Consider the following 17,044-nt stretch of genomic DNA (forward strand, 5'->3'; position numbering starts at 1 on the left):
ATTTGCCAGATAAAACACAGGATACCCAATTAAATTTGAACTTCAGCAATCTCATGTGATTAGTACATACACTAAAAAAAAAAAAAAAAAAAAAAAAAAAATCATTCATTGTTTATTTGAAATTCAAGTTTAACTGGGTGTCCTGTGTTTCTATTTGCTAAATCTAGCAGTCCTACTGAGGTTACTAGTATGTGCCACAGATTAATGAATCCCAAGCTTACAAAAAACATAGCCTTAGAAAGACAGTGCAGGATCACGAAAGGGAACGGGTCTAATTTGCATCCTAAAATGTAGCTCAGCCTAAACTGGCCATGTGTGGAAAAGTAAAACCTGCTGATACAGGTTTTACATACACGTGATACACGAGGTGGCCAGGCCAGGGATTACCAATCACATTAACTTCTCAAGACTGATAAGGATTTAATGATCATAGCTACAGTCTCTACTTATCATTCCAGTCTCCATCCCAAGAGAGACTGCAATAAGAGAGGTAAAGAAAATTACAACAAAGTCTAAGAAGTGGATGTGCCTTTCAAACTACATCAGTCCAACTAGGAGCGGTTGGATATTTCTGTATTTTACCATGCTGGATAAAGTGGAGAGCACCTTGATGCTCATAGCCGCTGGAGAATTTGCAATGGGGATTTTAGGGAATGCATTCATTGGATTGGTAAACTGCATGAACTGGATCAAGAATAGGAAGATTGCCTCCATTGATTTAATCCTCACAAGTCTGGCCATATCCAGAATTTGTCTATTATGTATCATACTATTAGACTATTTTATACTGGGGCTGTATCCAGATGTCTATACTACCGGTAAAAAAATGAGAATCATTGACTTCTTCTGGACGCTCACCAACCATTTAAATGTCTGGTTTGCCACCTGCCTCAGCATTTTCTATTTCCTCAAGATCGCGAATTTCTTCCATCCCCTTTTCCTCTGGATGAAGTGGAAAATTGACAGTGCGATTCCTAGGATCCTGCTGGGATGCTTGGCCTTCTCTGTGTTTATTAGCCTTGTTGTCTCTGAGAATCTGAACGATGATTTCAGGTCTTGTGTTAAGGTAAAGAAGAAAACAAACATAACTGTGAAATGCAGAGTAAATAAAGCCCAATATGCTTCCGTCAAGATTTGCCTCAACCTGTTGACGCTATTCCCCTTTTCCGTGTCCGTGATCTCATTTCTCCTCTTGCTCCTCTCCCTGTGGAGACATACCAGGCAGATGAAGGTCAGTGCCACGGGGTGCAGGGACCCCAGCATAGAAGCCCATGTGGGAGCCATGAAAGCTGTCATCTCCTTCCTCCTCCTTTTCATTGCTTACTATTTGGCTTTTCTCGTAGCCACCTCCAGCTACTTTATGCCAGAGACTGAATTAGCTGTGATGATTGGTGAGTTGATAGCTCTCATCTATCCAAGCCATTCATTGATTCTAATTCTGGGGAACAATAAATTACGGCAGGCGTCTCTAAGGGTGCTGTGGAAAGTAAAGTGTATCCTAAAAAGAAGAAATCACTAATCACCACAAACGGATCTGAAGGCTAGCATTTACTAGGAAGGAAGACATGATGTTTCTTAGTGGTCTTCAGTTCTTGCATTAATGTTGGTTTCATATGGTTAATTACTCTTAGATATATTTAATGTAACTATAGTTGTAACTTAGAGACCATTTTGCCTCTTTCTCTTTGTCTCTTGCTCCTCTCTCTCTCTCTCTCTCTCCTTCCCTTCAGAGTTTTTTTTTTAAACATGTTTCAGAACATATAAAAGTTAATATCCTAATATCAACTGTCAGAGGAGAGAGTATTTTCATAGTTAGGTCTAAATCATTTCTCTAGATGCAAAATTGTACAACGAATTCAGAACAACTGTAATAGCATCCCCTTGTTATTTGCATTCTTATGAAAAGCAACTCACTCAGTCCCCAGGATCCTAGTTACACTATTTTTCTCAGATCATCTGACTAGTCTCCACCTTCGGAAAAAGCTCAATATGGTGACAGCCTTAATCAAATGTTATGTAATTCTAGGAATGCGGCAGAAATTAATACTGATTATTAACACAAGCAAGATATGTATTGTGATTAAAATAAATACTGTCACAGCAAGTTCAAAAATTATTTTAGAGTATAGATGAATGAAAGATTCTCTATCTGTGTGAGAGAAGGAGAGTTTATATAGAAAGTTTCTATAAAACAAGGTTGGCTAAAAAAAGAACTATTTATTGCTTATTGAAGTATATTTCTCCCCCCAAACAACGCGTAAGTTTGCTTTTAGCAGACTAGGACTATAGCGGGAACTGATTGTCGTGATACCCTCATAAGATGAGATCTTCAATCAAAAACTTATGTACTGAGATGTTAAAACGTCAAAACTGTCAAAGGAGACATTGATTCAATACGGAGCATCACTACATTCCAGAATACTATTTGGATCATACATAAGTTATCTATGAAATGTCTATTTGGGAAACTTCAACAACAGTATGTCATTTATGTTGCGGAAAGGATATTGCGGAGGGATTGACCCTGTTATTAACCAGCCTTGAGTAGCCATAAACTTTGCCCGGAGAAGAGAAAGTGTTTATAAATATTCTCATCAATAACTCTGGCAAAAATAAAAATTACTTCCACCTGAGTTTCATATGTTAATCTTTCTTCTCTGAATCTGACAGTGCAAGATACATATTGATTAAACCGATAGATTTAAAAAGATGTATATTGACTGCCTTGTAAGTTAAAGAAACAATAGACAATTAGATGCATAAACTGAAGCTTACATTCTTTTCAATATTGACTTAAAGAGTATCTGTCCCCACCACCCACCTATGCAGAGACCAATTTATTTAGATTTATTAGGCAAGGGAACAACAACAACAACAACAAACCCCTGAGGGCTAAAGGAAATCCTGGAAAATTCATGTCTTCATATTGTGGACCCTAGAAACTTGATCATCTACTCACATTACAAAAATAACACCTCAGTATCCAATTTCTCTGAATAACAGCCAGGCAAAGGATACTAAGGTGGAAATAGAAGCCATATTAGGAATATCTTACTGTATGTACATACTTCCACTTACTGGCGTATTGAGGATGAAAATGATGTAGCCAAAACAAGTGGTTTAGCTTCTGAGATTATATTAATTCGGAGAAATCATGCAAAAATGGTAATAACTCTGAGTTGGAAGAAGCATCTGTACTACTTCTTTTACTCCTGGTGTTTGGAGTAGAGTTTTTTAGGCTTACTCTAAGAGAACGAACGTAGCCAACTGGTTACAGAAAGTGCAAACAAATTACTTCTTTTTGTTTGTTTGTTTGTTTGTTTGTTTATTCATTTTGGGGGGGGCAGAGAGAGAGGGAGACACAGAATTGGAAGCAGGCTCCAGGCTCTGAGCTGTCAGCACAGAGCCCCACGCGGGGCTCAAATTCTCAAACCGTGAGATCATGACCTGAGCCAAAATCGTTCGTTTAAGTGGCCGAGCCACCCTGGTTCCCCTTCCTTCTTGTTTTTATTTCTTATTTAATAAGTACATACACACTCACACGTTGAACATCCGCGTGTTAAGCATGGCCCTGGGTGCTATAAATACAGATGAAATGTGATAAAGTCCATGCTCTCACGTAATGCATAGTCATGGAAAACATTATGGAAGACTGATAACGATCAAGTAAACAAACTCAGGGTTATAAGTCATGACTGATGCAACTGAGAATAACTGGAGGAGAGGAATTGCTTTACATAGTGTAGTCAGACTAGACCTACCTGAGACACTGAGATTTCAAGCCGAAACTTGAGTCACAATTATAACCCAGTCATGCACCATCTTGGACCAATAATATCCTGGTGAGTGCCAGTACCCTGAGGAGCAAGTGTTTGAAGAAGTAAGAGCAGAGTAGGACCAGAGCAAGGGGTGACTGGCAGGATTGTAAAAAGCCATGTAGGTCATCAGAGGGAATTTAGATTTAAGTATAATGGGAAGGGGCACCTGGGTGGCTCAGTCTTCTGACTTCGGCTCAGGTCATGATCTCATGGTCCGTGAGTTGGAGCCCCGCGTCGGGCTCTGTGCTGATGGCTTAAGGCCTGGAGCCTGCTTCGGATTCTGTGTCTCCCTCTCTCCCTGCCCCTCACCCACTCACGCTCTGTCTCTCTCTATCAAAAAATGAATAAACGTTAAAAAACATTTTTTTAAGTGTAATGGGAAGACATCGAAGGAATTGAAACTATATGTAATATAATTTCACTTATATGTAGACTTCAGCTTACTTTGGTTATAAGAATAGATATGGTATGTGTTGAATGGGGAGGAGTACAATTAAGGGGACCAACTACTAAGTTATAGTATAGTAAGCGGTCCCTGTGAGAAATCATAATGGCTCAGATTTAGATGGTGGTAATAGACTTAAGACTCTTTTTTTAAGAGACACACACTTACTTTCCTTTAATTTTAATTTTTTTTTTTTTTTGAGAGAGAGAGAGAGCTTGTGCACAAGTGGGGGAGGGGCAGAGAGAGAAGGAGAGAGAATGTTAGGCAGGCTCCAGGCTCAGCTTGGAGCTAGATGTGGGACTCGATCCCACGACCGTGAGATCATGACCTGAGCCAAAATCAAGAGTCAGGCGCTTAACCCACTGAGCCACCCAGGCACCTCAAGACTTTTTAAAATTTAAATATTTTTATTTTTCTAAGTAATCTCTACACCCCATATGGGACTCTAACTCACAACCCCAAGATCAAGAGTCACAGGGTGCACTGACTGAGCCAGCCAGGTGCCCTGAGTTAGGACCTTTTAAAATGGATGAATTCTATATGTTGTACGGGTAAAGCAGATCAGTCTTATTACCTGGCTAGATGAAGGGAAGGAATTGAAGAAAAAGAAGATTCCGAAAACTTTTAGATTTTTTTTACATTAGCATTTGAGGCGACACTGCCACCTAAAATGGAGTGGCAAATGTTAATAAGGGGTGGGAGGGCAAAAATAAAAAAACTGTTTTTTTTAACATTTAACATTTTAGAGGTCTATGAAATAACCAAGTGAAAATGTCAAATAGATAGCTGAATATATGAATCTGTACCTAAGGATTGAAATAACAGATAAATATTTGGACATCATCAACATATAAATGGGATTACCTAAAAAAGTTATAGAGAAGTGACACCAGATCTAAACCCTGAGATATTCAAATCGTTGGAGGTTAAATTACAGAGAAAGGACCAGCAGAAGAAGACAAGAAAGAGCTCCGAGGAAGATGCGAAAAAAAGGACAGAATGTCTGGTAGAACGGGAGCAAGAGATGTCATTGTGTTAGGAGGAGGGAGAGGTCAGCTTTCAAATGATGTTGAGAAAAACAGTAAAATTGGGAAAACAAAGTCACCATTGGTTTTGGCAAGATGGATGCAATTGATGATCCAATGGCAAGAGCGATATTAGTGAAGCGTAGGGACAGAAGCTAGGTTCTGTGGAAAAGGTTTAGGAGGGAATACAATATGAGAGAGCAGACAGATGGTGAATGTATAACATTTTAGTAAGTTTTGTTATTAAGGAGAGTAGAGAACAGAACATGGGAGCAAGACAAAATTTTCGTGTTTTCACTGGTTTTGTTTTCAAGTTGGATGATACAGTGTGTGCCTGCAAATTGAAATGATTCAATAGAGAAAGGAATAATAGTATAGGAGAGGGGTAGTAATTGCTGGGGCAACGATGTTAAAATCATTATCTCTGACGTTAAAAGGTGGAACCCTCAGACCCAAGATCGGGCTCTTTAGGTGGATGAACCTAAAAATATGAAACATCCAGATTTCCTGGAACCCTCGGGGCCAGCAAGGGCAAACCCTTACCACTTACAAGAGCAGGAGAGCGTCCCCACTCCTGAAAACTGTTCAATTGACTCCATTTGAGCCAAGTTGACATTTATTCTGCTCAAGAAATGCCCTGCCACTCCTCATTACTTCAGGACAAAGTTTCAACACAGCCTAATAAGGTAAGTGCAAACTTACCTAATAAGGTAAGTTCCAAAAGAATATAGCTTCAAGCTAATACTAGCACATGTTGTTAACATTATCAGCAGAAATAATAGAACATACTGGACACGGGTCTTGAGAGTGATGGATCAAAAGGTTCTCTTTATGCCGTCTGGGTATGGAGAATTTGTTGACCTGGGCACCCTCCATAATGATTTAGGGTTCGGATTCTGGCAAGGGCACATAAATCCAGCCCTAAAATTCTGTTGGGAAAGCTCCATGAAACTTGTACACAATGCTGGCCTCATGTATAAGGTAGAGTTGCTGCAATGCCATTGACATGGTATTAAGAAGGATCGGAAAGTTCAGGGAGATGGTAACGTCAGAAAGGGTTAACTACGTAAGACCCAAGAAACCACCGCCTCACTATGTTCTCCAGAAGATCCCTGCGGATATTTTCTTCCTGAGGCAACATGAATGTGCTGGTGAGGGGAACACTGGCATTACTGAGGACTCAATGATGGGATGTCCTCCGCAGGCCAGAATTGGCTGATGGGAGAGGCTGCCAGGAACCCGGGTTCCATGTACCCATGAATACATCGGAATTGCCTGTTGTAACACTGAACTAGCCTCACCATATTGAGCAGCAAGGCCAGCCAGAGTGCTAATCATCATGTATTGATCTGCAGGAATCTGTGGTCAGCATTAAGAAAAGTGATATTCCTAGGATTCAGAGAGATAGACAATCAAGTAAGGTGCTTCTTGGATTATGTAAGAAAAAAAAAATGAATGCTAAGAAGTTACTGTAATGGAAAAACATTATTCCTTCTCAAGCTTCCAACTCTTAGTCACTTCACTTCATTGACTGAAGAAGAGCCTGGGTCCCACTGGGGAATGACGTTGCCAAGTTTCATGGTACATGCCTTCCCAGTTTCAATCCTCCCCAAAAGGAATTGCATTCAATTGACAGAGTAATTGGGACCTAGGGAAAGAGGTAATTACATTTTTTGAGAGTTGTTAAATATGAGATATGACCAGACGGCCAGATCAGAGCAACTAAAATGCCATCATGATCTTTCAGTGAGAGTGGAAGCCCCGGGGGGACAAATCCTTCTGTGGCTCCATTGGGTCTGCATACCCACCCCGTGGTCATCTACTTTGTTCTCAAGAACAGAATTGAGATGGATGTGCTTAGCTCCTATCAGAACACAGTCCTGAAGTTTCTTAAGTTTTGGGTAGATAGAATGTCTCATCGAGTGGATATCAGCAAGCTTTGTTTTGTTTTGTCTTTGTCTTCTTATTAACGCAGTATTTATTTGTCTTCTCTCTGTCAAACCCTGAGCCAACCACTTTCCCTAGGCAGCTTGGGGAGGCATAGAAAAAGGCACATCCAGGGCAGAAGAGACACAGGAAAAAGACCTATGGGAGGCGGAGACAGCTCCTTCACATGACCAAGAGGATGCGAAAGGCCAGCATCAGGCAAAAGAGCCCCAGCGGTTCTGGGAGGGCAAAGCCTGGAAGAGCATAGGAGAAGAGCTGTTGCTTCAGAGAGGGGTTCCTGGCATACCCAGTGATGAGGCTCCCAAACCCAGTCCCAGTTCTGGCCCCAGAGCCAGCCACCCCCACCAGGGCAGCCCAGCCCCAGTGAACTTGGCTGCTGTGTCAGTGCCCCTTTGAAATGGTGCTGGTTCAGAAGCTGCGGCTAAGAGTAAGTGAGGTCAGGGATGTGGGGCTGCCAAGCTGCTGAGCCTCTCATCTGTCGGCCTGTCTGGAATTAGCACCACTGCAGACAGTGTGGGGTTCAACAGCTGAGAGTTCCTCCTGATCAAGAGGAAGAGAGAGACGAACTTTGCACAGGCCTACATTTTCTGGTGATGAGGGCCAGGAGGGCTTCTCCGAGGGCAGAGAAGATGGAGCTGTAAGCTTTTGTCTTCCATCCTTCAAACACACGTACCAATTCGGTGCCAAAGAGGTAGAAACACACATACATTTGGTTTCTTCGTAAAGCAGCTCTTGCATAGTGAGGTGTGCATGATCGGGTTTTGGATCAGTCTGATTCTTGGCTCACTGGGCAGATGCTAGTGGAGACTGCAGTTTCTCTGCCTGCTTTGGAACCAACCGTATAACTCCATTTTAAAAGACAAAATATTGTACAGGTAACTAATTGTGAGTCTCAGTTCAGGCTCGTTCTCACTGCGTAAGGGGAAAATTCTTCCCCAAATGTAATCAGGATTTCCAAGTATCTAGAAAAGAACAAGGTGATTTGGTATTTAACTCCTGTGCGGTAAAATTTAAAACGTGTAATTAAAGTTTACAGACAAGTACCCACGCCTATCCTTAAAATATGACTGGGCTGTAGAATCCTCTCTGTGACTGGCATTTAAGCGTGGCTGGAAAAAAAAAAAAAAAAAGCTATTCTTAAACTGCTTGAATTTGTTGCCTAGAACTCTAAGTAGGGCAGAAGAACTTCATCTTTAGGGAGTGTTTCCTGTTCAGTTAGAATCACATGATTAAGCCCCCAAGGTCAAACGCATGCAAAACAACAACTTCTGCATTGTCTTCTTCAATGTCCTCAAGTGGTGCTATTCTTGGCACTGAGGATATGAAGGTACATGAAACACTGTTCCTGTCCTCAAAGAATGCGAGATCTAATGGAAGATTTAGCTTGTACAAAATGATGGCCACTGTCAGCAAAGTGGCAAAAGAACTATCGAAGTTGAGAGCAGTGGAGAAAGGAGGGCTTCCTGCAGGAGATGCTATGTGATCTGGACTTTGGAGAGCGGAGGCAGGGAAGAAGGTGAAGGGACATGTGTGGCTAAAGCTATGCATATAATGTAGTATTTTCGATGGTCCCGGGACGCTGAACAATCCAGTAAAATTGAAGAGAACACAGGAAGGGAAAGCTGGAGATGTGAATTTCCAGATTGTGAAGAATGTTGCCAGGGACAAACTGTGATTGATCCTATGGGCAACAAAGAAATTTTTGGAGAGTGGGAGTAGCGTGATCATTCTCTTTGCAAATACCTCAGTCTGGGGTATAAATTTTTATGTAAAATTTTGTTTTAGGAGGAGGGGTACCTCCTTATGAAGAGATTTATTTTAATGTCAGCAGGCTGGAAGTTCCTCCCAGTGGGCTGGGAAACAGCTCTTCTGGACAATGTTGGGAGAGAAGAAACGGGGAAGAGAGCTCTGAACTGAAGATAATATTGCTGGGCATGTGAGTAACTAGGAGAGCCCCGTTTTGGTATCTGTTTCTGAAAACAAAGCAGGGCATTTAATGGGTTATTTGTGAATGTCCTCACCTGTTTAGTCATTTTAAGTTATGCAAACCTATTGATTTGGATATAAGACCATGAGCTTTGCTGGCCAGTATTTAGATTGAAATGATAGTAACCCATTATCTAATAAGTTACTGTCAGTTATCTTTAATGACTAGTGTTATTATGAGGCCTGTTCATTTTTATTTTTTATGTTTTTTTTTTCCCCCTATGCTTTCAGTAAGGAATGGAACATTGGAAAAGATCACAGCTGGGATTCCTACCTTGCTGGAGTAGTAAAAAGAAAGCTCCTACTTTATTCTTAAATCCTCATCCAGGTCACTTTCAAATGCTTCCACCCTCAGGCTTATATACCTTCATACATTTTGCCTTGTGAAATGTACCCAACCCCATCTGTAGAATGATCCCATTCCTTCAGAAATTGTATGACAAGTCTATCAGGGTACTGAGAACACCAGCATAACCAGAGATTAATTCTGCTTCCAAGGAGAAGGTCAGTTCAAAATCTGATTTCAGAACTGAACTTGGCAGGGCATGTGGGCATACCCAGAATTAAACATGTTTACTTTGTGTCTGTTCTTTTACTCTGTGTCTGTAAATTCTTCATTAATACTAATACTAAAAACAAATGACTTATATATTCTTGATAGAAATTCCCACTAGAATCTTCATTTTTATCCTCACCCAAATTTTATAGTCTGCCTTTTGAGGCCACGTGTATTTACATACGTGGGTCCCCGTAGGTACACTCAAATGTGGACACTCAGAGAAACAAGATCTTTTAGACAGTTCCTAAACTGTCTACATGAAGCCCAACTGAGAGATGCTTTCATGTAAAAGCTCTTTCTGTCGATCTCCACTCAGGGGCTTCGGGGTGGATGGAAGAAGTGTGTTGTAATTAATGTAAGTGGGTTCATTCATTTAAGAAATCTGGTAGGTAAATTTTCATGCTGTATTAGTTTGTTGAGGTTGCTGTAACAACATACTACAAACGGAGGGGCTTAAAAAACACAAATCTATTTCCTCACACTTCTGGAGACTGGAAGTCCAAGAACAAGATGTCGGTTCCATCTGAGGGCTCTGAGGACGATCTGTTCCAGGCGTCTCTCTTAGCTTCCGGTGGTTTGCGGGTAATCTTTGGTGTTCCCTAGCTTCTGCTATATCACCCCAACCTCTGCCTTTATCTTCACATGGCATTCTCCCTGTGTACATGTGTGTGTCCAAATTTCCCCTACCTCTTTATTTATTTTTATTTTTTCTGTCGCTTTTCTCCCCATTTAAAAAAAAATTGAGGTGTCGAGGCACCTGGGCGGCTCAGCCAGTTAAGTGTTTGTCTGACTCTTGATTTTGGCTTAGGTCATGATTTCACGGTTCGTGAGTTTGAGCCCCACATTGGGCTCTGTGCTGACAGTGACAGCCTGCTTGGGCTTCTCTCTCTCCCTAAATAAATAAATAAACTTTAAAACATTGAAGTGTAGTTGACACACAATATTATATTAGTCTCAAGTGTACAACATGGTGATTCAACATTTATATACATCATGAAGTGATTACCCTGGTAAATCTAGCTACCATCTATCAGTATACAAAATTGTTACATATTATTAACTGTATTCCTTCTGTGTACATTATATCCCTGTATTTTATTTATTTTATAAATGTATGTTTGTACCTTTTTAATCTGGTTTTTAATCCTATTTTGCCCCTCCTCTCCCCACCCCCCTCTGGCAACTACTGGATAGTTTTCTGTATCTATGAGTCTGTTTCTGTTTTGTTTTGTTTGTTCATTTGTTTTGTTTCTTAATTCCACCTATAAGTGAAATCATATGGTATTTGTTCTGTCAGATATTTCATTTAGCATAATACTGTCTAAGTCCATCTGTGTTGTCACAAATGGCAAAGTTTCCCTCTTTCTTTATCTCTGAATAATATTCCATTGTATCCATATACCATATCTTCTCTATCCATTCATTTGCTTCCTTATCTTGGCCACTGGAAATAACACTGCAATGAACATAGGAGTACATGTATGTTTTCAAAATAGTATTTTCATTTTCTTTGGATAAATACCCAGAAGTGGAATTGTTGGATTATATTGTAGTTCTATTTTTAATTTTTTGAGGAACCTCTATCCTGGGTTTTGTTTTGTTTTGTTTTTTTAATGTTTATTTTTGAGAGAGAGAGACAGAATGTGAGCGGGGGTGGCTCAGAAAGAGATAGGGAGACACAGAATCTGAAGCAGGCTCCAGGCTCCAGGCTGTCAGCACAGAGCCTGATGTGGGGCTCGAACTCACAAAATGTGAGATCATGACCTGAGCTGAAGTCAGACACTTAACCGACAGAGCCACCCAGCCTCTCCCTCTATGCCGTTTTTCATAGTGGCTGCACCATTTTGCACTCCCATCAATGGTGCATGAGCATTCCCTTTTCTTCATATCCTCACCAACATTTGAGCCATAATATGGCACACATGCATTAAAGGACTTCCAGAAATCAAGGGAGTTTACAAGGTAATTCTGTCTGTGTTTTGGTTGAGAAAAGGGTATGTATATTGGTAATCTGAACGTGGCAAACTCCATTACTGGTCTTAAGAATAAAATTTTTTGCTTTGTAATATGGGTGGTAGTTAAGTTGTCACAAAATTATTAAAATCAGAGCTACCTATAAAGCTGCATGACACAGAACATTTGGAGTCCGGTCAGGGCTTTGTATTTCCAAACCTGTCCTTCTTGTCCCCTGACTCAGAACCGTGACCCTAGAAGGAAAACAAGAGCCAGGGCTTTAATGCTGATGACTTCACTGATGATTTGAAGTTGGAGAAAGGAAAGGCCAAGTATACGCCACTGAAAAGTCCATGGTCACCAGTTGATCGCTATCAATTTCTAAAAGAAAGAGAAGAATTTTAGACAGAAGTATTAAGTTGGCTTGGACATTATCTATGCTGATATTTCTACTAGTGGGGAGTCTCATTACAAGAAATCATGTAAAGAGAGAGAGAGAGGAAGGAGGAGGACATGAAGGGTAGAGGCCAGGAGACAGTAAGGAGAAGGGAAGAGAGGAGAGAAGAGGAAGAGGAGAGGGAAGGTAAATCTTAGGGAGGTTGTAGGTTAATATAAGAAAGACAGAGTCGAAAGAAAGAAAGAAAAAGAAAAGCTCAGGATGAAAGTAATACCTGCTCTTATGAGAATGGGGGAGACTTTTCTATGGGTAGGATTGAGGCAAGGAGAATTGAGACAAAGATAAGAAGTTTAAGAGGGATTAAAGTCAAGATTTAAATGAGAGAAAGGAACATAAACAAGAAGAGAGAATTAGGAAATTTAAAAAGAGAAATTCACTAGATAAGGGAAGAAGAATACAACTGATACTTAGGGATCACAGGAGGGCCTCTTTAGTTGGTTTTCCTTGTCATTGGCCACCACTCTGACCACGCTGGTTATCCCTTCCACGCTTGCCTCTCTGGCCACGAGGGCCATCACGGCTACCATGGCTACCCTGGCGATCTCGGTTTCTTCAGCCACCTGGGCCACCTGGGCCACTTTGGTCACTTGGGCCACCGGGGCCACCCGGGCCACCTAGGCCACTTCTGCTATATGGGCTTCCCTGGTTGTATGGCCTGTGCTGATGACCATGGCCTTTCTTTCTGTTTTTGCCCATCTTGCCACTCTGATCTCCATTTTCTCCTTGGGGTTTGACTTGTGTTTCTTCTGTGGTTCCTTCAAATAATTAACTATCTGCTTAGGCAGGAGAACACAGATTCAGGAAGGAGCAAGTCAAGAGAAATGTTAGCCACAAACTTAAATGAGGGGAGTTTGGGATCTATGAGAGCCTAACGGTAGTTAGAAGTAAATATTAGTGGTTTCAGTGGGACTAGGTCCTGGCCAGGGCCTTGTCCCCAGAAAAGAAGGGACAGAGAGATCCTGGCTTCGTCAGAGTCCATGTACTTAGCAGCTCTTGTTGGCCCATTTGCCACTTACTCTCCCCTCTTTTAATGCTTCTGCTTCATCTGTATTGCCATCTATTCTGAACTTGCCATGATATACATTCAGTCATCTATAATTCCCAGATATCTCATGACGTCTGAGAAAAATCAGACAGATTCACTGTGTTTGCTTCCAAATAAGCATGATATTTTGGCATGAATCTATTGGACGAGGGGAAATTATCAGCAATGCTGCTCACCCCAGTAGCATAGCAATCATGGAACACCACTCTCCCCTTTCTTCAATTACCGTCTACAAATTGTTAAGTCTATGGCAAACAGAAAGTAGAAATGAGGCCCACCCTATATTGTTTCCTTTTGCAAATTTCTAGTACCTATAGTTGAGTCCAAGCCCTCCTCATTTCTCTCTCTGTTTTTTAAAGATTTTATTTTTAAGTAATCTCCACACCCCACATGGGGCTCAAACTCACAACACTGAGATCAAGAGTAGCATGCTTTACCAAATGAGCCAGCCAGCTCTGCCCCGCCCCCTCTCCCCCCCACTTTTTAAAAGATTGTATTTTTAAGTAATCCCTCACCATCTCTTGAATCACCTTTCAATCCGTTCTTCATAATCTCCTGGCTGTCATTCTTATAACCATTCTCTTCAGGTTTCAACATACATTTTCTTGCATGCCCATATACTATATTGCCCCTCTGTCAGGTGCTAGAATTCCAGGCTTAAAACACACAGTCTGTGCTCTCAGGCTGTGTACTTCTCAGTGTTGTCAGATCCACTAAGAACTTGCTGTGTCACTTTCTAGTTCAAAAATCTCTTTGTTGCCCATAGAAAAAATTATAAATTACGTTCGCCATTTATAACACCATTCACAAAATGAAGCTAACCCACATCTCCAGCGCTATATTCCTATATTCACTTCAACCTTACTGATTATTTGGTGTTCCTAGATTATTAAAAATAACATATGCATAGATTTAGCTTTGCATTTCATTCCGCTTTCCCCCACTCCTCCAGTCTCCAGGGTCCACGACACAAGGTATCTCCTGTATGAGACTCCCCCTTCTCTCCCCTGTTCTCAGCTTTCCTAAGGCCTTACTTTGCTACTTTTCTGATAGTGATCACTGTTCCGTCCAAGTGAACTGTTCCATTAGATCCTGTGTTCCTTAAAGACAGGAACAATGTTTCATTTGCTTTTGCATCCTTGGTACCAAATACAGGATCCTGCCATGGTTCTTGTTAAGTAGTGGATTTTATTGAATCAATGTTGGGGTAGGGCATGTGGATAATTAAAGCACTTCTTTGAGGAATCCTCAAATAGGCATGCCCTTACAAAGACAACCAAGGTCAGGTATCTGAAGCAAGAAAAAATCAGAAGGAAAGCAGTGACCACATTGTCTAGAATTGAGAGAACTCTTAAAGCAAATCATTTTCCCCCACCCATTTTTTTTCTTTTGGTCTTTTATGCTCCTCCTGCAGTGTGGAACTAACAAGGTTAAACTATAGAGTACAATGGTTGAAAAAGGAAATTTTAAAGGGTAAGCATGATTTTTTTTAAAGTAAAAATCACAGAAACATTGGATTATTTTTATCACCCAGGGGTTCCTAGAATCGATTTAGAAAAATTCTCAATAAGTTGATTGAATTTGAAATCATTCACCTAATACTTGAGGCATTTCATCTTCCTCTCGATAGGCTTCTTCAAAGAAAGAACAAAAAAAATGAGGTATGAAACGACATCATAACATGAAGGGAAGGATCATTGAGAACCTAGAAACTGGAGAAAAATCATTAAACTTGTAAACGTTTTCATTAAGCCACAAAATTTTGCGTTGACATTTGCTCAATGTTGTCACTTCTTTGGTGGCACAACTTACAATTCCTTAGCTCCCTCCTGTACTCTGGTCCTTTCTTAATCCTCCTTCCTACACACACACTCCCACCCACCTTGGACTTGACTTCAAGTTTTTCAATTGACATGTGTACAACTAACAGCGGTTTCAAATGTCACATAAATGTCACATAAATAAATGTCACATAAATAAGGTGCAATGGTGAGCTCACAGATGGACCAGCGACAGCACTTTGTTAAATCACATGGTAGCTTTATGATTTAAATTAGTTCAATGTCGATGGAGATAATTCCCTTACAAATGTAAGGCATTTATGTTATTCAATCATTAGCCATTGGTGGTAGAGGGATTTAAAAAAAGAAAAATTACAAATGAGTAGGGTGTCCAGTTCCGTGAATGTGCAGCACTATTTAGAGCTCTGGCACAAGAGATTGCAATGTGAAAAGGAAGGAGGCCCTAACTAACAATACGACTGAGGACCACTGAAATTTATGGGCTTGTTGACTCTTTTTGTGTCTCTTTAGATTCAATTTTGAGAGCTTTTCAAGAAGCAAAACACTAAGCGGAGAGAAAACATGATAGGTTGTGAAGCAAAAAAGAAAGGAACATATGCTTGAACAAGGGTTTACCTAGGTCTTCAAAGAATCTTTCCGAAACGGTCCCTAGGATTTAAAAGGAAAAAAAAAAGAAGATAAAGAAGATAAATTTAAAATATGATGTGCTAAGACTCCAGCTATACATTTGTAGAAAGTCAAGTAAGTTTAGTATAGGAAGTTAAGAAAATGCCTAAGAGAACTCAAAATATTAATAATAATAATAAATATGGATGCAAGGGACCAACATTTCCCAAACTGGAACCCTAGTCCTAATCACTGGTTCTGAAGCAGAGTCATATGTTTTTACTAATTTGCCTTATATGTAGTGAAAGGAAGAGACACAATGATTGTAGACCAGAGGTTATATGACATTTTGCAACAGAAAAAATTTGATACTTGAGGCTGACAGAGTAAAACGTTTCTCCAGGAACTCCCTACCGTCTTAATGCTAATGCTTTGCTAGAAGGAAAAACAACCTTAGCTTGACAATTAGCTAGGACTCCGGGATCCGGTGAGTCTTGTTTAACAAATGAAAATATTTTTGGAAACGTCCCCTGGACCTTACCTCCCCAACTCCATAGTATATATAACCACTCTCTCCTCATTGTCCCAGGGCAGCTCTTTCTATGGGTCCTGTCCCTGTGCTTTAATAAAATCGCCTTTTTGCACACACACACACACACACACACACACACAAAGAAAAAAAATTTTGAGAACTGACACCATCTACAGCCATATAGTTCACTGTCCACAGTAACATGACTTTACTATTTTAAAAACTCTTGCCCAGAAAGATAAATCTTTCCAATATTTATTATTTATTTCAGGAACTTGCCCCAAACTCATTTAAACTAACATTAATCTGTTCAACTTTTTTTTCTTTAATTTTTAAAAAAAAATTTTTTTTTAATTTTTTTTTTTTAACATTCATTTATTTTTGAGACAGAGAGAGACAGAGCATGAACAGGGGAGGGGCAGAGAGAGAGAGACACAGAATCTGAAATAGGCTCCAGGCTCTGAGCCGTCAGCACAGAGCCCGATGCGGGGCTCGAACCCACGGACAGTGAGATCGTGACCTGAGCCGAAATCGGACGCTTAGCCGACTGAGCCACCCAGGTGCCCCAATCTGTTCAACTTTTTAATGGCATCAACTGCTTAGTCTCTAAGACTCTTTTCACAGCACCTCAGTACACGTGCCTCCTAAACTCTTAAATCATGAGCCTTACTCATTCCTCACAAAGCCCTCCTTGAGCCAGACCCTAAAACCTTATTTTTAAAGATCCCAACTTGAGCCTTTCCTCTCAGAAGCACTCTCCCTTACCAAAGTAAGAATACACTCATCTTTGCCTTAATGACATTATTTTGGTGGTATTCTGGGGCATCCTCCCTTTACCAATTTTTTAAGCTATATTTTACCAGTTAAGT

General features: G+C 40.5%; 1 protein-coding gene and 1 pseudogene across 1 annotated transcript; one reads left to right on the forward strand and one right to left on the reverse strand.

The window, feature by feature from the left end:
- The first annotated feature begins 477 nt into the window (after positions 1-477).
- TAS2R7 (taste 2 receptor member 7) lies at positions 478-1,519 on the forward strand. The gene has a single exon (XM_019451971.2). It carries the CDS (start codon positions 524-526, stop codon positions 1,517-1,519), a length of 996 nt encoding a protein of 331 aa, XP_019307516.1. The 5' UTR covers positions 478-523.
- Positions 1,520-7,074: 5,555 nt separating this feature from the next.
- Positions 7,075-8,307, reverse strand: LOC109268603 (ATP synthase F(0) complex subunit C2, mitochondrial-like; annotated as a pseudogene).
- Positions 8,308-17,044: the final 8,737 nt, after the last annotated feature.

Source organism: Panthera pardus, unplaced genomic scaffold (assembly GCF_024362965.1).
Source record: "Panthera pardus isolate Hobbes unplaced genomic scaffold, ASM2436296v1 HiC_scaffold_6, whole genome shotgun sequence".
In the NCBI taxonomy this organism is placed as follows: domain Eukaryota; kingdom Metazoa; phylum Chordata; class Mammalia; order Carnivora; family Felidae; genus Panthera; species Panthera pardus.